General features: G+C 65.1%; 3 protein-coding genes across 4 annotated transcripts in view; 2 read left to right on the top strand and 1 right to left on the bottom strand.

Moving 5' to 3' along the window:
* The first annotated feature begins 3,808 nt into the window (after positions 1-3,808).
* Positions 3,809-17,156, top strand: BAIAP3 (BAI1 associated protein 3). The gene is made up of 34 exons (XM_059154751.1): positions 3,809-3,946; positions 7,966-8,109; positions 8,416-8,503; positions 8,647-8,727; positions 9,065-9,172; positions 9,538-9,597; positions 9,737-9,803; positions 9,907-10,102; positions 10,351-10,395; positions 10,503-10,580; positions 10,666-10,768; positions 11,030-11,137; positions 11,234-11,329; positions 11,453-11,556; positions 12,044-12,164; positions 12,561-12,685; positions 12,773-12,863; positions 12,984-13,040; positions 13,124-13,221; positions 13,302-13,353; positions 13,444-13,574; positions 13,791-13,914; positions 13,993-14,136; positions 14,230-14,322; positions 14,426-14,617; positions 14,697-14,765; positions 14,837-14,916; positions 14,996-15,104; positions 15,366-15,437; positions 15,520-15,600; positions 15,691-15,811; positions 15,897-16,020; positions 16,104-16,309; positions 16,399-17,156. Exons 2-34 carry the CDS (start codon positions 7,976-7,978, stop codon positions 16,500-16,502), a joined length of 3,462 nt encoding a protein of 1,153 aa, XP_059010734.1. The 5' UTR covers positions 3,809-3,946; positions 7,966-7,975; the 3' UTR covers positions 16,503-17,156.
* A 322-nt stretch (positions 17,157-17,478) lies between these two features.
* TSR3 (TSR3 ribosome maturation factor) lies at positions 17,479-19,708 on the bottom strand. Of its 2 annotated transcripts, none has more exons than XM_059154765.1 (6): positions 19,520-19,708; positions 19,198-19,417; positions 18,728-18,921; positions 18,110-18,370; positions 17,957-18,020; positions 17,479-17,859 (listed from the first exon to the last, which is right to left on the bottom strand). In XM_059154765.1, exons 1-6 carry the CDS (start codon positions 19,629-19,631, stop codon positions 17,673-17,675), a joined length of 1,038 nt encoding a protein of 345 aa, XP_059010748.1. In that variant the 5' UTR covers positions 19,632-19,708; the 3' UTR covers positions 17,479-17,672. The 2 variants fall into 2 exon arrangements, with proteins under 2 accessions (XP_059010748.1, XP_059010749.1); XM_059154766.1 differs by having other exon boundaries at positions 18,194-18,370; positions 19,520-19,706.
* A 25-nt stretch (positions 19,709-19,733) lies between these two features.
* GNPTG (N-acetylglucosamine-1-phosphate transferase subunit gamma) overlaps positions 19,734-19,846 on the top strand; it is a 36,381-nt gene continuing 36,268 nt past the window's right edge. Inside the window, exon 1 of the mRNA XM_059154767.1 lies at positions 19,734-19,832. Coding sequence (XP_059010750.1) covers positions 19,781-19,832 — 52 coding nt within the window. The 5' untranslated portion in view covers positions 19,734-19,780. The remainder of the gene's footprint in view (positions 19,833-19,846) is intronic.

Genomic DNA, 19,846 nt, shown 5'->3' with positions numbered 1-19,846 from the left:
AAATGCTGGTCTAGGCTCTGTCCCCAGCTGACCTTGGTGCTGGGTCTGGGGGCTTTCCTGTTGCTGTGCCCCAAGGCTTGTCTGGAGTCCTCCAGATGCTGGGATCCCATCTGCAAAGGCCCTGGCCCTGACTGAGGGGGCTGGCTTAAGACCATGGGGTGGGACAGGGCAGGAGTACTCGGTCCCATCCACCCTGCTGTCCCCAGACCCAAGGAACCCAGCACCTGTCACAAAGTTGCGGGTCCAAGGCCTCGGTTCTCCCTCCCTGACCTCTCCATTTCCAGGGGACCTACTCAGCACCCTCCTGAAGACAGGCCTTTGGTGCTCATGCTGCCCATCCTGCTCCTAGAGCCTCAGAACCTGGGCCCTCCATTGTGCAGAGGAGGGTGCTGGGTACTCAGCTCCCCCATCTCTGCCTCCTGATGGGGCGCACGACCTTTGCCCCCTCCACGGCCCCTCACAGAGGAGTGAGTGCAGAAGGGGCCTTGCTGGGAGGTGGCCCCACACACCTGCCTCTGGGCCAGAAGCTGATGGGCAGGCTCAGTGGACAGACAGTGGACAGCACTCTGCGGCGAGGAGGCTGGCCCCCACGGAGCCCTGTGGAGCCCTGTGTGGGCCCGCTGCTCCGCTCCCGCCCCCTCCCCCAGCCCCACGGAAACCTCAGGCCCACAGTGGCACCTGAGCCTGAAGCCCAAGACCACCCTGACCTGGTGCAGGCTTCACCTGTGCAGGTGTTGGCTTCTGGTGACATGACCCCTCCCACCTGGGGCCACATCTTCTACTGGCAGAACCACCCAGATGGTACAGGCAATGGGACGCATTCCTGCAGTCCTGAGTGCCCTGGTTCAAGTCCCTGGGCTTTGCTCCCGCCATTCTCCATGGCTGCCCTCCCCCTCACACCTGACAGGTGCCCAGGAACAGACGGGAGCTGGTGGGAGGAGCCTGCCTGCTTGGGGCTCTGCCTGCAATTCCAAGGGCTGCCACCAGAGGGCATGAGGTCAAGCTACTCCATTTTCTTACTCTAAAATTTTATTTTTTTATGTAGGCTTGAACCTACACTCGGAGATCAAGAGTTGCACGCTCCACTGACAGAGCCGGCCAGGTGCTCCAAACGTCTTTGAACCATGAGGGCTGGCGTGGCCTTCCAGAGACGCCCCCTCACCTCCAAGGCTGCCCTTCTCCCTGCCCTCCAGCTGCCGAGCATCTGTCCAGAGCCTGGGGGTTCTCTCCTGGCCCTACGGAGGGAAAGCCGCACCCCCTGCCTGCCCAGAGCCCAGAGGAGGTGAACCCCACTTCTCCACCAGTCCTGCCGAGCCTGATCTCTCTAGGTGAGGTTTTGTGCCCCAACTCCTGCTGTGAAATATGTGTGTTCCACATTGCCCCCTCCCCACCCTCTCTCCTTGCTGTGGGATCACCCCCCCACACCTACAGAGGTGGGAACTGAGTGCCCTGAGGGAAGCCATGGCCATGGGTACCGTCCCATGTGGACCTGACCCAGTACCGCCTCCTCGATGAGACCCGCCCCCCGGCCCCTTGCTGAGGGGTGGGTGCCGTTGTTACGTCCATTTCTTTTTTTTTCTTTTTTTTTTTTAAATATTTATTTATTTATTTATTTGAGAGAGAGACAGTGAGAGAGAACATGAGCGAGGAGAAGGTCAGAGAGAGAAGCAGACTCCCCGTGGAGTTGGGAGCCCCGATGCGGGACTCGATCCCGGGACTCCGGGATCATGACCTGAGCTGAAGGCAGTCGTCCAACAAACTGAGCCACCCAAGCGGCCCCGCTACGTCCATTTAACCAACAAAAGGGAAACTGAGGTCCAGGGCAGCAAAGGGGTGTGACGGGACAGAGGCCTGACCGGGGTGGGGAGGAGGACGGGAGTGGGCAAGAATGGGCCCATCTCTCCCTTCCCAGGCAGTGTTTGTGGATGGAGGCCCGGGGGATTTTCTGGGGAAACTGAGGTCCAGGGCCGGGCTCGGGACCCAGCCAGTTGCTTTGTGGCCCGGGAACAGCCCTTCCCCTCCCCAGGACATAGCTTTCTTGTCTGTCAAAGAGGGTGGTGAGGTCTCCAACAGGCCTCCACCCCAACAGGCCACAGGGTTAGGGCTGGGGCCTCTGTGCTGCTGGACCCCAGCTCCATGCTCCCCAAGGGACAGGGGATGTGGGTGCGAGCAGGGTTCCCTCCCTTGGCAGCGGCCCCTCCTAACTTCCTGTTTATAGTGGCTGTGGGATCTCATCTCTTCACTCCAAAGCCATTATGATCACCATGGCAACCAGGCCCGTGTTTGTTCCAACAGGTTGGCAGAAGCTCACGAAGGACTGCAGGGGTTGGGGGGGTTGTGGGCTCTGAGATCCTAGCTCAGGACCTGCCAGCCCCCAGGGGAGAGCAGCAGCTGCTCCCTCCGCAATCCCCATCCTGTGCTCAGCTTCGTCCCAAGCAGTCAAGGTGTGTTCCTGAGCATCTCTATCCCCCTGTGCTGGCTGTACTGGGCCAGGATGGAAGCAGGGCCCGCAGGCAGAGAGGTTGCAGAAGCCGAACCCACCCTGGGAATGCCACGTCTCCTCCAAGGCAGTGTGGACCCGTATGGGTCCGGACCTGACAGCTGCGACAGGTGGTTGTCCCCCTCAGAGCCCTGTCCGTCCCATCCGGGGGTGATGGGAGAGGTGCTGGGTCCCCCCAAGGTCATGCTGTTGCCACACTCCCTCCCTGAACTCCACCAAGTGGGCAGAATGGGGCTGCAACGTGGGAGGGTCACAGCCTGGTGCCCAGCTGCGTCTGAGCTCCCTCCCTTCGAGTGGCTGTTCTGGAACCCTGGTCCCCCACCTTTGGCGCTCAGCTCAGCCTACCCCTGGCCTCCTGCCAGCAAACCTTGTCCTTGCCCTGGACTGAGCTGGAGTGTGTTCTGGGCCTTTCTATTTCCGGCACTGCCTGGGCCCCCACCATTAGAGAAAAGGTACTTGGGGTTTAAAACATCTCCAGGGCGCCTGGGTGGCTCAGTGGGTTAAAGCCTCTGCCTTCAGCTCAGGTCATGATCTCAAGGTCCTGGGATCGAGCCCCGCATCGGGCTGTCTGCTCAGCGGGGAGCTCGCTTCCCTCTCTCTCTGCCTGCCTCTCTGCCTACCTGTGATATCTCTCTGTCAAATAAATAAAATCTTTATTAAAAATCTCCAGATCGGCGGATCCCCTAAGTACCAGGTCCGCTGATGATCCCCCAGCGCCACCAGGAGCTCGTCGGAAAGGGCTGGTGGGCCGGCCCAGACTGCTGGGATCAGCAGGGAGCCCCCGTTCTCTGGAGCTCGCCAGTCGCACACAGGGCGAGGCCCCCGGGGTGGGTAAGGAAGGGCGCAGGCACAGGGTCCCGCGCGGGCCTGGAGCTACCAGCTGGCGAAACCCCGCACCCTCCCAAGTGGGGCGACGGGGGTCTCCCCTGCGGCGTGCAGACGCTGGCCCAACAGGTGACGCGGTGTGGGGAGCGCCCCGGGAAGATGCCTGCAGCGGTCAGAGCCTGGGCGGGGAGGCCCTTCGAGAAAAGTCTGCGCGGCGGCCCGGGCGGGTCTCGCTCGGTTTTTGCGACTTTGGCCAGCCGAGGGTCCCCGGGGAGGGGGTCCTGACCCAGCAGAAGCCGCTCCCCGCTCTGCACCCACCCGCGGCTTGACGGTCGGCCCCGCGTCCCCTCCGCGCCCAGGTACGGGGACTCCCGGGCCCGACTCCCCTGGCAGCCGGTGTGCGCGCTGCAGGGTCCCGGGGCCGGGGTCGCGGAAGGGGCGGGGGAGAGCGGCGGGGGCGGGCCGGGGGCGGGGCTCGCAGCCAGGCCCCGCCCCCGCAGCGCTCAGTCGTCGGCTCGGCTGCCAGCGCGCTGTGCCCGGCATCCGTGGAGCAGGTGTGGAGCGCGGCGTCTCCCCAGCTCGCGACCCCCTGACCCCCTGGCACCGCGCCCCCGGCCCACGGTGAGTGCTCGGACTCCGGGCGGCCGTCGCCGCCGCCGCCGCGCGCCCGGTCCGGCCCCTGCGTTTGCGAACCCCGATGGGCGCGGGGAGGGCCCCCCGAGGAGGAGGGCGACGGCAAGTGGGAAGGCGCGCCCCCGGCTGCGGGGAAACTGAGGCCGGCGCGTGCTCGGAGGGACGGGTCCCTGGCGCTTCTGTCGGCCCGCGTCTTCAGGAGCGCCGGAGCCGGCGGGGGTCGAGTTGGGGGGGGCGGCAGGACGCCCCTCCGACCCCGCTGTCCCATGCCCCACGGAGGCCGCAGGTGGGTCTGGGCTGGGGACCTCCGTGCCGCCCCGCGGGTTTTCCCGGGGGGCAGATGCCGCCGGCGCCGCTCCCTCCCTCCCCGCCGCCCGTCGTCTGAAGACCCCTGGTCTCCACGAAACCCCTCCGGGGGCGGAGCGGTAAAAACAATGCGCACTCACCAGGCTTCTAAGCGGCCCGCAGACCCGCCCCCCTCATCGAGGAGGGAAAGAACTCGACGGAACTGGGGGGCCCCCAGGCTTCTGTGGCGGCACAGAGGGGGGGGGCAGGGCGGGAAGGGGCAGAGGGAAGGGATGTGCGTGAGCCAGGCGGGAGGGACGTCGCGGTGGAGACAGGTGAGTAAAGGCGCGGGAGGGAGCCTCGCAGGAAATTCGGACGGAGGGGCCTCGGTTTTCGTTCTAGAAGTATCTGGATGGCCCTTTGCAGTGGATCCCGCGCCTCACACGGCTTTAGGTCGGACTGCAGAGCTGCTCAAAAATGCACGTTCCCAGGCCCTTCCCCAGGGCTCAGGCTGTCTAGGGAGCCATCAGAAGGCGACAGCTGGAAATCCAATAGGAAAAGTGAAGGCAGATGGGCTGGGAAGAGAAGACCAAGAGGGTGACATGGAGACCAGCATGTGGGGCCAGATACCCTGTCACTCCCCCTACACACACAGGGTAGCCGCGGAGGACCCCTGCCTGCAAGTCTCCAGGGACCAAATCTTGGTACAAAGGGATGTAGTGCTCTGAGATGTTGATCATAAAGTTATTTATTCACTGTGGGGGTGGCCAGGGGCCCCAGGGGACTCTAGCTAGGGAGAAAGCCTGGCTCTTTGGCTCAGCTGCCCCCATCACCAGCTGCTTTGGTGCCACCCAAGCCCCCAGGTGGGCTAGGAGACAGTGTGGCTCAGAGTCCCTGGCTGGAGTCCAGGCTCCAGGCAGCTCACCCAGCCCCGGGGTGTGAGATGGGATGGGGGGTCCACTTTGTAGGGTTCCCACTTCCCGTTCAGCCTGGGCCTTGGGGTCAGCCAGGGGACAAGGTGGACATGTTCATATTGGCTTGGCCCCCGTGTCAGTGTGACATTCAGGTCCTTGGCCAGCCTCACTTTGCCTACTGGACAAGCAGGGCTGGGATCCTGGCCCTGGTGGCTGGGCATGAGCAAGGATGCAGGCCCATCTTGTTCCATGCTGCTGCCCAGCCCAGGGGGACCAGAGACACACAGAACTCAGGGAAGAGTTGTCCTGGGGCCTGGCAGACAGACGGAGGGGCCCTGTGGCCGGCGGGGGCTTCCTGGGGGTCAGCCGTGCACTCACACCGTGCATCTCTGGGCGAGGAGTTGACTGGTTCCCGGGACCAGGCCACTGTGTGCCGCAGTGTCAGTGCCAGAGTGGCGGACCGTTTCCAGGGAAACAGGACGAGTGTCTGGGCACCCAGAGATGAGCCATCTTTCCCAGACACCTGTGCCCGGATGCCACTTTTGCCCCTGTCCAGTGCCAGGTGCCACAGAGCCAGAGGCCAACTTCCTTGGGCCCCAGAACTCAGGATGTGCCGGAGCTTAGAGCTTGGACACTGAATTTGGAGGTGGGCTCTGTCCCTGGCCACTTGCGGGCTCTGTGGCCTCGCATAAGCTTCTAAGCCCGAGACCTCAGTTTCTCCAGGTAGATGAGGGGAGCAGAGCAGCACCCCCTTTCTGGGGCTGAGATTATGGGGTGGGGCAGCTCTCCCTCTGTCTTGAGCGTTTTATTCTCAGGGAGGCACCCCGACTCTGTGGCCACTTGGCTACTGCGTCATGTCTGTCTCTGGGTCCGTGAGCCCCTGTAGCCCCTGTCACTCGGCAGACGCAGTTGGCGGTTGCCTTGGCAACAGCTCAAGCACTGGCTGCTACCCGGCTTTGAGGGGCTGCAGGGGTAGCCGCTGCTTCCCCACAGCTAGAGAGGGGAAGGGGGCCCCAATAACCTCACTGCTGATGGCCTGTAGGACAGCACCTCCACGTTGCAGCACCTGCCTCCTCACACCCCCCCATCTTTGCAGGAAGCCCCCCCCAGGGGCAGGCAGTGGTCAGTCTGAGAAGGGAAAGTAGGGCCTCATTTCAGAGTCGGAGCCCGCAGCCCTTTCTGTCCCCAGCTCTTGGGCTGCTCAGATGAGACCCTCGGAGCCCAGCACTCCCCAAGGCCCCACAGGACTGGTGCTGGGGCTTCAGGGAGCAGGCTGCATGCTGCCTGGGTGGGCTGAGCTGGCCGGGGGCACAGAGAAGGGATGGTAGCCCTGGGGCCATAGAGAGACAGATGCAGCGCAGGGCAGGGATTCGGTCAGGACTCGGGAAGTGGCCAGCATGCCTGGGCTCCAGCGCTCCCACCAGGGCATAAGGTGCAGAGGAGGAGGGAGCAGGTGTTCCCTAGGGACTTGCAGGGATGTGGGCATGATCCCTGGGGCACTGGCCTGGGCACACTAGGCGGGAGGGGAGATGCTCTCCTGGCTCTCCTGCCACGAACTGCCTGGGAGATCTGGGGCCAGAATTGTTGCACCCAGCTGAGGGCCCACTTCTCTTTTGTCAGCAAGATGATAGTGCTCCTCTGCACAGGCTGGGCCTGCCTTGAGGTTCCCTCAGTGAGTGGACGGGTGAGCTCTGCCAGGAAGGGGGACCAGGGCAGCAAGTGCAAAGGTCCTGTGGCACACTGAGGAGAACATGATGTGTGCCATATACCAGAGGCTGGCAAGCCTGGGGCAGGGAGCTCAAGGGGTAGGCACAGAGTGGAGGAGTCAGCCTGGCCAGGGGGTCAGCACTTTGATGGCTTCCAACAGGGGCACAAGGAGACCTTGGGATTTGGGGGGAGGCACAGGTTGTTGGGTGGGCCAGGAGAGAGGTGGGTGCCTGGACCAGCCAGTGCTGTGGAAGATGCCCCGCGGCAGCTCTGTGGTCCCGCTGTCCTTGCCTCTGGGTCTGCAGGGGATCCTGAACTCCCTGGAGGAGGTGAGCCAGTGTGACGGTGGTTGGCAGGGCGGGGGAGACTGCGGATGAGAACGAATGCACACGGGGACACTCCTCAGGGGAGTCCTGGACACTCCTCAAGGGAGTCTCAGGGGAGACCTCAGCAGGTTGTCCCCAACTCGGAGATGCACACTTCTGGGGGCCTGGGCTCAGCCCTTTGCAGGGTGGTGGATTTGTCCTCCAAGCCTGCCTGTCCACATTCTGTCTGCACAGAGCAGAGCCCCCAGGACACACAGGCCCTTGCTGCTGAGGTGTCCTCCGACTCCAGGGACACAGCCAGGGGACCCCCCCCCCGGATGGGTGGTGGGTGGGGGTGTGGCAGGATGGGCTGGAGCCCAGCAGCTCCCAGCCACAGAGTGAGGGCTGTGCCAGGCTCTATCGACCAACCTACCAATCAACTTATCGTCACCTCTTGGCACTGTTCAGTCCCCAGCGCAACGCAGCAGGGGTGCCCCATTTTGCAAACAGGCCATGAAGACTTAGACCAAGGGACTGGCCCCAGGTTGCCAGCAGGAGTGCACATGGCCCCCAGGGTGCCCAGTGCCGTCCAGCAGCAAGGGAGGGGGTGCTCTGGGGAGGCTCGGGTGCCCCCTCCTGTGCCGTGGGCAGCCCCATCGGGAGGCAGCGCCCTGCCACCGTCGGTCTGTGGCTGGTTGGACCATTGCTGGTTGTGCACCTGTGGTGGCTGGGGCCAGCATGGCCGAGCTGCTGGCCGCTGGATGTCAGAGGCTACGGCCGTGTTCTCTGCCCGCAGACCCCCCACCATGACGACCCTGCTGGAGATCAAGAGCAGTGTGCTCAGGCAGGTGCAGGTGCGCCCATCCTTCCGCCGGAGGACCGAGGGGGAGCCGGGGAGCACTGGCGCTGACCCACAAGAGCCTACCGCTGCAGGGGCTTGGTGGGTGCCCCCCCCAGTCCCGTATGGTCACGTGCACCTGGCTGCCCTTCTCTCACTGGCGCCCACTCTCCTGCTGCCCTAGCACAGCCTCTGGGGGGAGCCCAGGAGAGTCTGAACCCAAGGCCTGCAGGGGGTGGGGTCCACGCCTTGGACATCGGACTGAGCCCTGGGACAAGCGGAGACCCAGGCAGTCCCCTCAAGTTGTAGGGGCCGGTGGCTGGCCCTGGGTTGGGGGGGCAGGCACATGCCGGGAACCCTGAGCTTCAGGGAGGACCTGCTGACCCTCGGCCCGGCCTCCCTCTGCAGGAAACCTGGGGATGGTGTGGAGTTCTTCGCACATATGCGTCTCATTCTGAAGAAGGGCGAAGGCAGACAGGGCCTTCCCTGCCCCGAGGTGAGGACAGCTGGTGCTGCTGCCCGGTACGGGGGCACCACGCTGGGCTGTCCCACTGCCCCCCTGCCCCCACCCCTGCACCTCAACTCCTCCCCTCCCTGGAGTGGTCCCCACAGGAGGCCCTTACCTGAGCGCCCTCACAGGTCCTCTTACGCAGTGGTTCACCAGCCCCTGCCGAGCCCGTGGACCCCAGCCGTGGCCTGAGAGCCCTAACCCAGGAGGAGGTAAAGGGGACAGGGGTCTGGGTCCAGGGAGATCCAAGAGCACTTCCTGTATGCCATGCTCAGGTCCTGGGGACGGGTGGACAGCAAAGGTGGTGGGGGTGAGGACTAGAATTCCCCATGGAAGCCGGTAAGTTGGGGGTCAGACCCCTGCAGGGCCGAGCAGGTACAACCGTGTGGATGCTGGGACCTGTCTCTGCCGGTGGACGGAGCTCCTGGGAGCTGGGATGCCGGGGTAGGGTGGGGGGGAGCAAGGTGCCTGGACCCCCAGCGGCCAGGGCTCAGGGGGACAGGGGGGGGCTGGCTGGGACTCAGGGCATGCCCTGCTCCCTGCCCATAGGTGGAGATGCTCTATGAGGAAGCCCTGTACACAGTCCTTTACCGGGCGGGGACCATGGGTCCTGACCAGGTGGACGACCAGGAGACCCTCCTGGGCTACTTGCAGCAGGTGAGTCCCACCGGTTCCTTCCTCCCTGCTGGCCCAGCCCGGCCCCTCCCTGCCCTGCTTTCAGGAGAACGGAGCCCACTGTCTCTCCCAGCCCTGTTCTCTACCTGGTGTTGTCCCCCTCACCCAAATAATGAAGGCTTGGCCCACATACAGAACACCCCCTACACACACGTGTGTGCCCAGGCAGACACACATACAGGCTGATTGGCATCCCCGGAAGGATGGGGCAATGGACAGACACACGGACACACAGAGGATGGATGGATAGACAAATGCATCTTTCTCCTCTCCTGTGTGGCCCCCAGGAGACTGGGCGGCTCTTTTTTGGGGGTACCTGGGCCCTCACACCTGCCCATCCTCTACAGGTGTTTGGTACAAGCTCCGACGAGCATGCCAAGGCCATTGAACGCGTGAAGAAGGCCAAGGTGGGGCTGCCACGCAGGGTGGGCAGACGCTGACCAGCCACAGGGCTAGGGTTTGGGGGTGGAGAGGGCACAGCGCGGGGCCCTGGCCTGGCCCCACAGATCCTCCCTCAAGCGGCCCCTCGGCACCCTCGGCCCACAGGCCCCCACATATGCCCTGAAAGTCTCTGTCATGCGTGCCAAGAACTTGCTGGCCAAAGACCCCAATGGTGAGTGGGGACCAGCCGGGAACTTGGCTGTGCCCGGGCCTGGTGGCTGTGGAGGGCGGGGGGCAGCCTGGGGCCGGGGACTGAGGTGCCTGTGGCGTCTCAGGCTTCAGCGACCCCTACTGCATGCTGGGCATCCTGCCGGCCTCAGGCGCCCCACGGGAGCAAGGCCCGCACAAGGAGCAGCGTTTTAGCTTCCGCAAAGGCAGCAAGCGTGGAGGCCCACTGCCGGCCAAGTGTATCCAGGTCACCGAGGTCAAGAGCAGCACCCTGAACCCCGTCTGGAAGGAAAACTTCTTCTTGTAAGTCCTTTTTTGCAGCGGGGGCAGCGGTGGTGGGAGTGGGGACACGGGGGCTGCTATGCCAGGACGCGTGCTGTCTCAGTGCCTGCTCCAGTGATCTGAGCGGGGCTGGTCCGAGGACGGGCTTCCAGAGGACGTCACTGTCTCAGAGAAAGGTGCTGGCCCCAGTGGCCACACGGTCAGGATTCACGTCCAGCCAGTCTTAGAAGCTGGAGCTTCTAAGGGACAATCTCTCTGTTTCCTCATAGTGAGATCGAGGACGTCAGCACAGACCAGCTGCACCTGGACATCTGGTATAGGCCCTGGGGCCCTGCAGCGCAAGGGACATGCAGTGGGAGGGGACATTCAGGGCCCAACCAGGCCCCAGACAAGCCATGTCCGCCCCCTTGCCCGCCCCTAGGGACCATGACGATGATGTGTCTCTGGTGGAGGCATGCAGGAAGCTGAACGAAGTCATCGGCCTGAAGGGCATGAGCAGGTAGGATGGGGGGCCCCCCAGACATGGGCCAACAGGTGGCAGCTCCCCGGGGACCCCAGGTGGGCATCTACCTTGCTTTGCTCAGGTATTTCAAACAGATTGTCAAGTCGGCCCGTGCGAATGGGACAGCAGGGCCCACAGAGGACCACACGGATGACTTCTTGGGGTGTCTCAACATCCCCATCCGGGTGAGTGGGGCCAGGGCCTGTTCCCCCCGGGGACTCTGCTGGTGGCTATGTTCTGTGATCCCCCCAAGCCTCTCCCATCCTTCTTGGGCTGGGTGGGGGCCTTATGCAGCAGAGGAGGGGGAAGGAACAGCTTTCTGTGGTGTCTTGTGTCCAGGCACCCCTGAGTGCTCACTGTGTGCCAGTGGCCTGTGTTCAGTGGGAAGCAGAGGTCTGTGGGAGGGACAGGGAGGAGAACTGCCGGTCTGCACCCCCTTCTCTCAGGAGGTGCCTGTGGCTGGTGAAGACCGCTGGTTCAAGCTGGAACCGCGCTCCAGCGCCTCCCGAGTGCAGGGGGACTGCCAGCTGGTCCTAAAGCTGATCACCACACAGGTGGGGAGCTCCGGGGTCCCCTGCCCTGCATCCTGGCCCTCCAACCCTGCTGGCAGGCTGGGGCAGGGCTGGTGACAGGCGGGCCCTGCCTTCCAGAGGGACACGGGCATGAGCCAGCGTGGGCGGTCGGGCTTCCTGTCCTACATGCTGCTGCTGAGCCGTCTGCTGCAGTTCGAGCATCGGTCCCAGGAGGTAGCCACGCCCTAGGGACCAGGGTGACCTGGTGCCTGGGGAGGGAGAGCAGGGGAGGCTGGGCACCGGGGGCAGGAGGCGATGGCGTCTGCTCCTTCCGCTCACGTCTGCCCCCTTTCCCAGCCGGACTCAAGCAGCTGGCGCGGGGAGCTCAGCGGGCCCGCGGCCACTGTGCTGTGTCTGCACGGCGCCCAGAGCAACCTGTCTTCGCTGCAGCTGGCGGTGCTGTGAGTGGGCGGGGCGCGGGGAGGAGCCGCGGGTGGGAGGGCTGCGCTGTAGGCGGGGCGGGGGGGATGGGGGCGGGGTTGTGGCGGGAAAGAGGCGCTGCCAGTGGGCGGGCTAAGAGGGGCGGGCCCGGGAAGGGGCAGGGCTGTGGGGAATGAGGTAGAAAGTGGGCGTGGTCTTGGAAGAGGTGGGGCATGGTGGAGGGGCCCCTGGGGCGAGAAGGGGTGCTGTGAGTGGCAGCAGCTGAGAGGGGCGGAGCTGGAGGGGTCTTGTGGGAGGGGAAAGAGGCGTGCTGTGTGGTGTGTGTGGACGCGGTTGAGCGGGGCAGGAAGGGAAGGCGTAGGAGTGCTTTGAGTGGGAAGGGGGGAAAAGGGGTGGTGCCATGAGGGCACTGTAGGATGGGAAGGGGCAATAGAAGGGGCACAAGGGGTCTCCTGGGGGGTTGCCTCCTTGACTCTGCACTGACTGCGGCAGGGCTGGCCCCCACAGGCACTGGCAGGTCAGCAGCCGCCACCATCAGACCTGCACCCTGGACTATGGCTACCTGCTGGGGCTCCTGGAGGACCTGCAGGCACACTGGGAGGAGGCGTCATCCCTGCCCCAGGATCAGGTGAGAGCGCGCCCTCTTCGTTGCCTGAAAGTGCTGTGCCCTGGGCTGCTTGTGGGCTGGACAGACAGGGCACATGGCCTACAGGGTGGTGTGAGCTTGAAAATAGACTTCGTGGCCCAGGGCAGAGCAAGACTGGGCACTGCTGAAATCGGGGGATGGGGTGGAATCTCAGGATGGGGAGGTTGTACCCTTCACTTGGCTGAGGGGCCAAGGCAGTGGGCTCTGGCCACTGGCCAGGGGGAACTGGTGGTGCAAAGGCCCTGAGGCTGTGGGAGATAGTTGCAGGGCCAGGCCTGTGGATGGCTGCAGGAAGCCTTTGCAGACGGGCTGCTCCCCCACCCCTACCCGCGGGGATGGCCGTGAGAGGGTCAGCTCTGACGGGCCCTGTGTGCCTAGGAGGAGAGCCTGGCTGACAGCTTCTCTGCCTTCTCCGAGTTCGGGCTGCGGCTGCTGCGCCAGTTGCGAGACTATTTCCCAGCTACCAACAGCACAGCTGTGTACCGCCTAGAGCTGCTGCTGAAGTGAGTGCCACCCCGGTGCTGGTGGGGCGGGGAGGGGGGGATGTATGGGACTGGGGCGGCCGCAGTCAGCAGGTGGCCCCTGTCCAGGTGTCTCAGCAAGATGCAGCTCTTCCAGCCGTCCTTCGAGAGCTGCCCCTTCGAGACGGAGCTGAACATGGACATCGCCGCGGCTCTGAAGGTGTGTCCCACCCCCAGTTGCCCACCCCGCCCTGGCCCCCGGCTCGGCCTGCTCTGCCATTCTCTGCTGCCCTTTGAGCCTCCCCCGTTCCTCACAGCGTCTCGGTGACTTGTCTTACAGAGAGGCAACCGTGAGTGGTACGACAGGCTCCTGAACAGCAAGAGTCCTCGGGAGCAGGTGCCGCTCAGGGAGGGCCTGGCCACAGGGGCGGGGTGGGGCAGGCCGGGCCCAGAGGTCATGTGAACCCCGCTTCCCTGCAGCCGGGGCCGCAGCGCCTCGCTGGGCTGGTGCACCTGGCAGACACTGTCTACGAGGATCTGCAGTCCTGCTATGGGGTCTATGCCAGCCTGTTCCACAGGTAGGGCCCCTGCCCTGGCTCCTCGGGGATGCCGCCAGGCTGGGCGTGGGGCAAGCAGGTGTGTGGGGTTTGTTCCGCAGCATCGTCGAGATCGACTTCTTCACCCTCACCTTCCGGCAGCTGGAACGTCTGGTGAGGAGGGGAGTGGGGAGAAGCCCCCTGGCTGGGAGGGCTCCTTGGTTTCCTTTTTGCCCACAGCCCCTGACTCCACCATCCTGACAGGTGGCCGAGGAGGCGTGGGTGCTGACGGAGGAGCTGAGCCCCAAGTTGACCCTCGAGGTGGCCTCGGGGCTCTTCGAGCTGTACCTGACCCTGGCCGACATCCAGGGCTTCTGGAGCAGCCTCCCCGGCCGGTGGGTGCCCTGCCCAGCCTCTCCCCTTCCCTCCACCCGCCCCCACCTGTCTCTGTCCACTCTTTGCCTCCCAGACCCATCCCCACCCCCCCCTCTGGCTGTCCTCCAGGCTCCTCTAGGGGGCCCCTGGGACAGGGGCCTTGGAGGGAGGGCACCTGGGCTTTGCTGGCTCCGGGTGGCTGAGTCAGGGCAAGCTCTGTCGGGCCCCCGCTGCAGTGACAGCCGCTCCCTTGCTCTGGCTGGCATCCACGCCCCTTTCCTGCCCGCCGTGAAGCTCTGGCTGCAGGTGCTGCGGGACCAGACCAGGTGCAGACTGCAGGGAGCCGTGGACGTGGACACAGTGAGTAAGACCCAGGCCCGAGGCTGCTGGGCTCCGCCAGGGCTGCCCTGCCACCCAGGCCTCCTCCCGCCCTCTTAGCTGGAGCCCACGGATGCCTCCTCCAAGCACAGCAGCTCTGCGGCCACTGCCAGCCTCTGCTTCAGTCACATCCAGGAGCTGTGGGCCCGCCTGGCGTGGCCAGACCCGGCCCAGGCCCAGGCGCTGGGCACCCAGCTGAGCCAGGTGCGCGGCTGTGGGTTTGGGGAGCGTGTGGGAGGGCGGCAGCAGCAGCAGTGGACGCAGCCCACAACTCCCACCCCTCGTGTCTCACCCTAGGACCTGTGCGAGGCCACCCTCTTCTACATGGAGCTGTTGCGGAAGAAGGTGGACGCTCAGCCTGGGGCCACGGGCGAGGCAGTGAGCGAGCCAGTGAGTGGGCTGGTGGCCAAGTCGGGGTGGGGGGTGCTGGTGGCTGCGTGGGGCCGGCGCGGGGCTGCCTGCGCACTCACCCACACCTGGCCCACCTCCCCAGCTCTGCGTGGTGCTCAACAACGTGGAGCTTCTCCGCAAGGCTGCTGGGCAGGCTCTGCGGGGTCTGGCGTGGCCGGAGGCGACCTTGGCGCTGGAAGGGGGGCTCCCGCGGCCCCTGCTCAGTTGCATGCAGGCCCTGGACGAAGACCTGCAGCAGGAGGTCCAGACCGTGACCGCGCACCTGACTTCCAAGGTGGGCGGGCCGGCAGGCAGGTGGGGGAGCTGGCTGCTGGGTGCCCTGCTGCTGGGTGCCGAGCACTGCCCTCCCGCAGATGGTGGCCGACATCCGGAAGTACGTGCAGCACATCAGCCTGTCGCCGGACTCCATCCAGAACGACGAGGTGAGTGCGCTGCCGGCGGGGGGTCTGTGGGGGGCCCATGGGCGGGCTGGTGCTGAGGGTGCTGCCTGCAGGCTGTGGCCCCACTCATGAAGTACCTGGACGAGAAGCTGGCCCTGCTGAACACGGTGCTGGTCAAGGAGAACCTGAGCAGGTAGGGCTGGGTCTGGGGGTGTGGGGGGTGGGCAGGGTGCGGTCCGTGGTGCTGTAGCTCACGCTGGGTGTCCCTGCAGGGTGCTGGAGGCCCTCTGGGAGCTGCTGCTACAGGCCATCCTGCAGGCCCTCGGGGCCAACCTTGACGTCTCTGCGGACTTCTATGGCCGCTTCCACTTCGCACTGGAGGTAGGGCCCTGGGGAGGAGCAGTCCCTGCCGGGGCGCCTGGACTTCCAGGCCTGAAGGGGTCCTCGGAGATCCTGGCCACCCGACATCTGCCCGCCCACCCACTGTGTCAGCAGCACCTGGACCCCTGGGCCTTGGCATTCTCCCCCGCTGGCCCAGGGCTTCAGAGGGGCATGAGGCGTGAGAAGCGGGTCCACCAGTCTCAGCCTTGGGCCCCCGGACAGCTGTGCCTCTGACGGCTCTGCCTTCTTGCCCTGCCCCAGGCCCTGGTGAATTTTTTCCACGCGGAGGGTCAGGGTCTGCCCCTGGAGAGCCTGAGGGACGGAAGCTACAAGGTGAGGCCTGGCCTGGGGGCCTCCGGCCAAGGGGGGGTTGTGCGCGCTGGGGGCCGTGCTCAGTGCCCCGTGCGCCCCGCAGAGGCTGGAGGAGGAGTTGCGTCTGCATCAGTGCTCCACCCGCGAGTGCATCGAGCAGTACTACCTGGACAAGCTCAAGCAGGTAGCGAGGCCAGGGGCTGCGCACTCGGCCTCTCCCCGCGCTCCCCGCCCCCCACCCCCACCCCGGTCACTGGCCTGAGTCCTTCCACAGAGGTCCCTGGAGCAGAACCGGTTCGGGCGCCTGAGCGTCCGCTGCCACTACGAGGCGGCGGAGCAGAGACTGGTGGTGGAGGTCCTGCACGCCGCGGACCTGCCCCCGCTGGACGCCAATGGTGAGGGGGCGGGGCGCCGGCGGGGGCGCGGCTGAAGGGCTGCCGGGCGGCAGGGCTCACCGCTGCTCCTGGCTGCGCCCTTCAGGCCTGAGCGACCCTTTCGTGATTGTGGAGCTGGGCCCGCCGCACCTCTTCCCGCTGGTGCGCAGCCAGAGGACGCAAGTCAAGAGCCGGACGCTGCACCCCGTGTATGACGAGCTCTTCTACTTGTGAGTGTCCCGCCCTGCCCCCAGCAGTCCTCGCGCGCCAGTCCAGCCGGAGCCGGGCTCCGATGACCGCCCTCCGCTTGCAGCTCCGTGCCAGCAGAGGCGTGCCGCCGCCGCGGCGCCTGCGTGCTGTTCACGGTCATGGACCACGACTGGCTGTCCACCAACGACTTCGCGGGGGAGGCGGCCCTCAGCCTGGGCACCATTGGTGGCATAGCACGGCCGCAGGTGGGAGGGAGCTCGAGGGCCAGGCAGCCTGTCACCCTGCACCTGCGCAGGCCCAGAGCCCAGGGTAAGTGCGGGTCCAGGGATGGGGGTGGGGAGAGGGCTGGCTGGAGGTAGGGGCTCATGCTCCCTCACCCCCCAACCTCCTGCCGGCAGTGAAGTCAGCGCTCAGAATGCTGGAGGGCCGCACCAACAAGGAGGCGCAGGAGTTTGTCAAGAAACTCAAGGAGCTGGAGAAGAGCATGGAAGCAGACCCTTGAGCCCCTCCATGGGTCCCCTCCTCGTCCTCATCCAGCCCCGTCGTCAGCTTTGTGCAGCCGGGGCTCGCTCCCCCACCACACTGCATAGTGTGCATGCCCAGCTGACCCTCCCGCTCCTTCTTAACCTGGTCATGTCCATGTGGTGTGTCCTGTGAACCCCATGAATCCATCCAGCACCCCCCATGCCAGGTCTGGGGGGCTGACTTGGTGGGGCCTGGCCAGCAGCTATGCCCCTGGACGCAGAAGAGAGCAGGCCTGGCCATGAGGTGAGCTTCCCCGTCTGCCGGCTCGGCCCCCATGGCCCCAGAGCAGGCAGGCACCGGTTTGAGAGCAGGGTTCTCAGTGGGGTGGCTTAGCTCCCCAGGAAACGTTAGGCCATGTCTGGAGTCATTTTTGGTGGTCGCAACTACAGGCTGGAGGAGAGGCTACTGGCACTAGTGGTGAGACCAGGGGTACCCCGAGCAAAGGTGGGCCGCTCTCAGATGTTACCAGCACCATAGCAGAAAGCACGTCTTAGAGGAAGCTCTGTCTTCTCTTCTGGGGCTGGGAGTGTGGCAGGGCCTTGTGGGCCAAGAGGCAGGACAGCTTGGGTTTTAGTCTGCACCAAGCAAGGTGGCAGGAAACCGCTCCCAGGGGCTCTGACAAAGGGGAGGGTGGGCACCCAGAAGTCTTTACCCAGAGGATGTACAGACAGGTTTGTTTAAGAACTGCATATGTCTCCATTCACCACCTGGCTCTGAGGCCTGGGAGAGGGTCCCCTGGCATCACTGTGAGGCTGGGGACATCACGCAGTTGGTCCATGCAGCTGTCCAGCGTATTCTGTGTCTACCCGCACCTACCCATGCTAGACCAGCCTCACGCCTGGCACCCCACGGTCCACACCCTTCGCAGGCAGGCCCTGCCTCACTGCATACTCCTCCCCAACAAGCCTCCCCAATCCCCAGACCAAGAGCAAAGAAACAGGCTCACACTGGGGTCTCCTTGGCCTGCAGCTTCATTGGGAGGGCTGGACAGCCCCAGAGCACAGCCATGTCACATGTATGGGGACAGAGTCTGGTGCTGCTCAGTGCTGTGAGGACTGAGGTTACTAGGCCTGTCTGTGTCCCCACAAGTTCTGCTGTGTCTCCAGTCCTCATTGCTCCGCCATGAAAATAAACGTGTGTGCAGTGTTTAGTCTCTCTGCCGTTTCTTGATTCCTTCCCAAACCTCTGCGGGGGCCTTGGCCTTTGCCCCTTGCTCAAGAGGACTGTCCTCCTCAGGGCAGCTGCTGCTGCCGTGGTCTCCTTCGTCCTCAGCATCAGGGCCGTGCCCCTCAGACTTGTCCTCGCTGTCGCTGTCACCGCTGTCTGCAAGCAGCCTGGAAGGGACAGGTGTGTTCACCGAGGGCACACTCGCTCCACAAAAGCCCAGCTGAGGACAGATTCAACTGTTCCCTGGAAAGCCCAAGGACCTACCGGGTGCCAGCCACTGGCCTGTTGGGGTTTGCAAACTCGCGCCCAGAATCCAAGTCAAAAGGATCTGAAGAGAGGAAGTAAGCAAGAAAGGGATTTACAAGTGAGCTCAGAGCACAATGGAGCCTCCCAGGTGCTGGGGCAGGAAGGCCTCACCCCTCGGCTTCTCAGAAGGAGGTGTGGCATGCCTGGATGGTCCTGGCTCCCAACCAGAGGGCTTGCATCCATGCCAGGCCTCACCAATTTCCTCCTCCTCGGGGCGCTCCTTGGCGTGGGCCAGGAACTCCTGTTCGGCCTGGAGCACCTCCTCCGCGCTGCTGCAGGCTGCATACTTGTCCAGGAGCTGGCGGTTCAGGTCTAGGAAGCCCTCGCCCCACTTGAACTTCCGCAGCAGAATGACAGCAAGGTCCGAGAAGCCTGACGGCGTGGACACCAAAAACCCAACAATGCTGACAATCCGTCTCCCATCCCAAGTGTATCCCCGGGACCCACAATGCCATCCCCACACTTGAAACTCCCCATCAGACACCATCCTACGGTCCAGACGAGCTGCTCGCTCGCCTCTGCCGTTCACAGAGGCCCTCTCGCGGGGCTGCCTGTCCGAGCCTCCACAGGGACCATGTGTTCTCTGAGGGCAAGGTGAGGGGTGACAGGTGGCACTGGAGTCCTGGCCTGTCCACCTTGACCGCCCCACACACCCTCACACTGCTCGCAGGAGATGGTGGAAAACACTGCTGCCGGCGTGGCCAGACTCAGCAGCTTGCCGGCACTCACCCAAGATGCAGAAGGTGGCGGCAAAAGCCTCCACACAGGACAGCTTGCAGGGCCGGCCGTAGTTCACGGGGTTGGCGGCGACTAGGTGGGGCAGCAGCCGCAAGTGGCTCCCCCGCATCTTCCCGAACGGGGTCTCATCCAGGCGGGCCCAGGAGCAGTCGACCACAGCGACCCCACTCTGTGCCACCAGCTGTCTGTCGGGAGCAGGGGAGGGCTAGGTTCTGGAGACGACGTCCCTGGAGACTGACCTCTCCAGGGATACAAGAACTTCATTCCTCGGCCCCCAAACAGCCCCAGCAGCGTGTGTTCCTGCAGCAGACTCCTTTATTCACTCAACACACGTTTACTGAGACCTACTAGGTCCTGCGGGAGGCAGCGTGGGCGACCTAGACAAGCACGCCTCGCGGAGCCCCGCAAGAAGGATGTGCCAGGGTCCCGCCCACTCCGCCATCCCCGGGCCCTGCTCCTACCTGTCCGCGGGGGACACGTACTGGGAGCCCACCGGGCTGAGCACGACGCCGCCGAACCTGTGGCCCAGGCGCAGGCAGCGCACCAGACCCAGGCGGGCCAGCTTGCGGCCGGTACAGCGCCGGGGGTCACAGTGGCCCAGCTCCCACATGGCCAGCGTGCAGGGTAGCCGCGCCGGGCCGGAGGAGCCCCCGTCATCAGCCGCCTCTGGTTCCACGGACGCTGCACGGGGGCGCGGAAGGATACCGAGGCTCAGGCGCAGCTCGTGGGCTGGACCCCAGACCCCGGCTCCCCACCCCGCGACCCCCGATCGCACCCACTCACCGCGCAGCGCGGCGCCCACCTCCTCGGCGAAGGCCTCCAGGGAGCGGCCCGCGGGGTGCCGAGCGCGGCTGCCTTCGGCCCCCGGCCTCCGCGCGGCCCTTCTGCGGCCCATGGCGGGCAGCGGGGCTCCTGCCACCTGCGGATTCACAGCTCCGCCGCAGGTGATCCACGAGCGCTCGCGCAGGCGCCGAGCGCCACTTCCGGCCCAGCGGCGCCCACGTGACCGGGCAGCGCCCACGTGACCGCGCGCGCGGCGGAGCGATGGCGGTGGGGTTGGGGGGGTTCCTGCTGCTGCTGGGGCTCGCGGCACGCGGTTAGTGTCCCTGA

The sequence above is a fragment of the Mustela lutreola genome, chromosome 17 (assembly GCF_030435805.1).
Source record: "Mustela lutreola isolate mMusLut2 chromosome 17, mMusLut2.pri, whole genome shotgun sequence".
Classification (NCBI taxonomy): domain Eukaryota; kingdom Metazoa; phylum Chordata; class Mammalia; order Carnivora; family Mustelidae; genus Mustela; species Mustela lutreola.
This window is presented reverse-complemented; position numbering and strand designations above follow the sequence as displayed.

Bases quoted from the DNA above. Each gene is read 5' to 3' on its own strand.
- BAIAP3 (XM_059154751.1), top strand. From the start codon at position 7,976: ATGACGACCCTGCTGGAGATCAAGAGCAGTGTGCTCAGGCAGGTGCAG. The intron at 13,575-13,790 runs GTGGGTGCCCTG...CCCCCGCTGCAG, and splicing joins TGGAGCAGCCTCCCCGGCCG to TGACAGCCGCTCCCTTGCTC. The intron at 14,917-14,995 runs GTAGGGCTGGGT...GTGTCCCTGCAG, and splicing joins GTCAAGGAGAACCTGAGCAG to GGTGCTGGAGGCCCTCTGGG.
- TSR3 (XM_059154765.1), bottom strand. From the start codon at position 19,631: ATGGGCCGCAGAAGGGCCGCGCGGAGGCCGGGGGCCGAAGGCAGCCGC. The intron at 18,371-18,727 runs GTGAGTGCCGGC...CCACGCCGTCAG, and splicing joins CGCCACCTTCTGCATCTTGG to GCTTCTCGGACCTTGCTGTC. The intron at 17,860-17,956 runs GTAGGTCCTTGG...TGTCCCTTCCAG, and splicing joins AGGCCAGTGGCTGGCACCCG to GCTGCTTGCAGACAGCGGTG.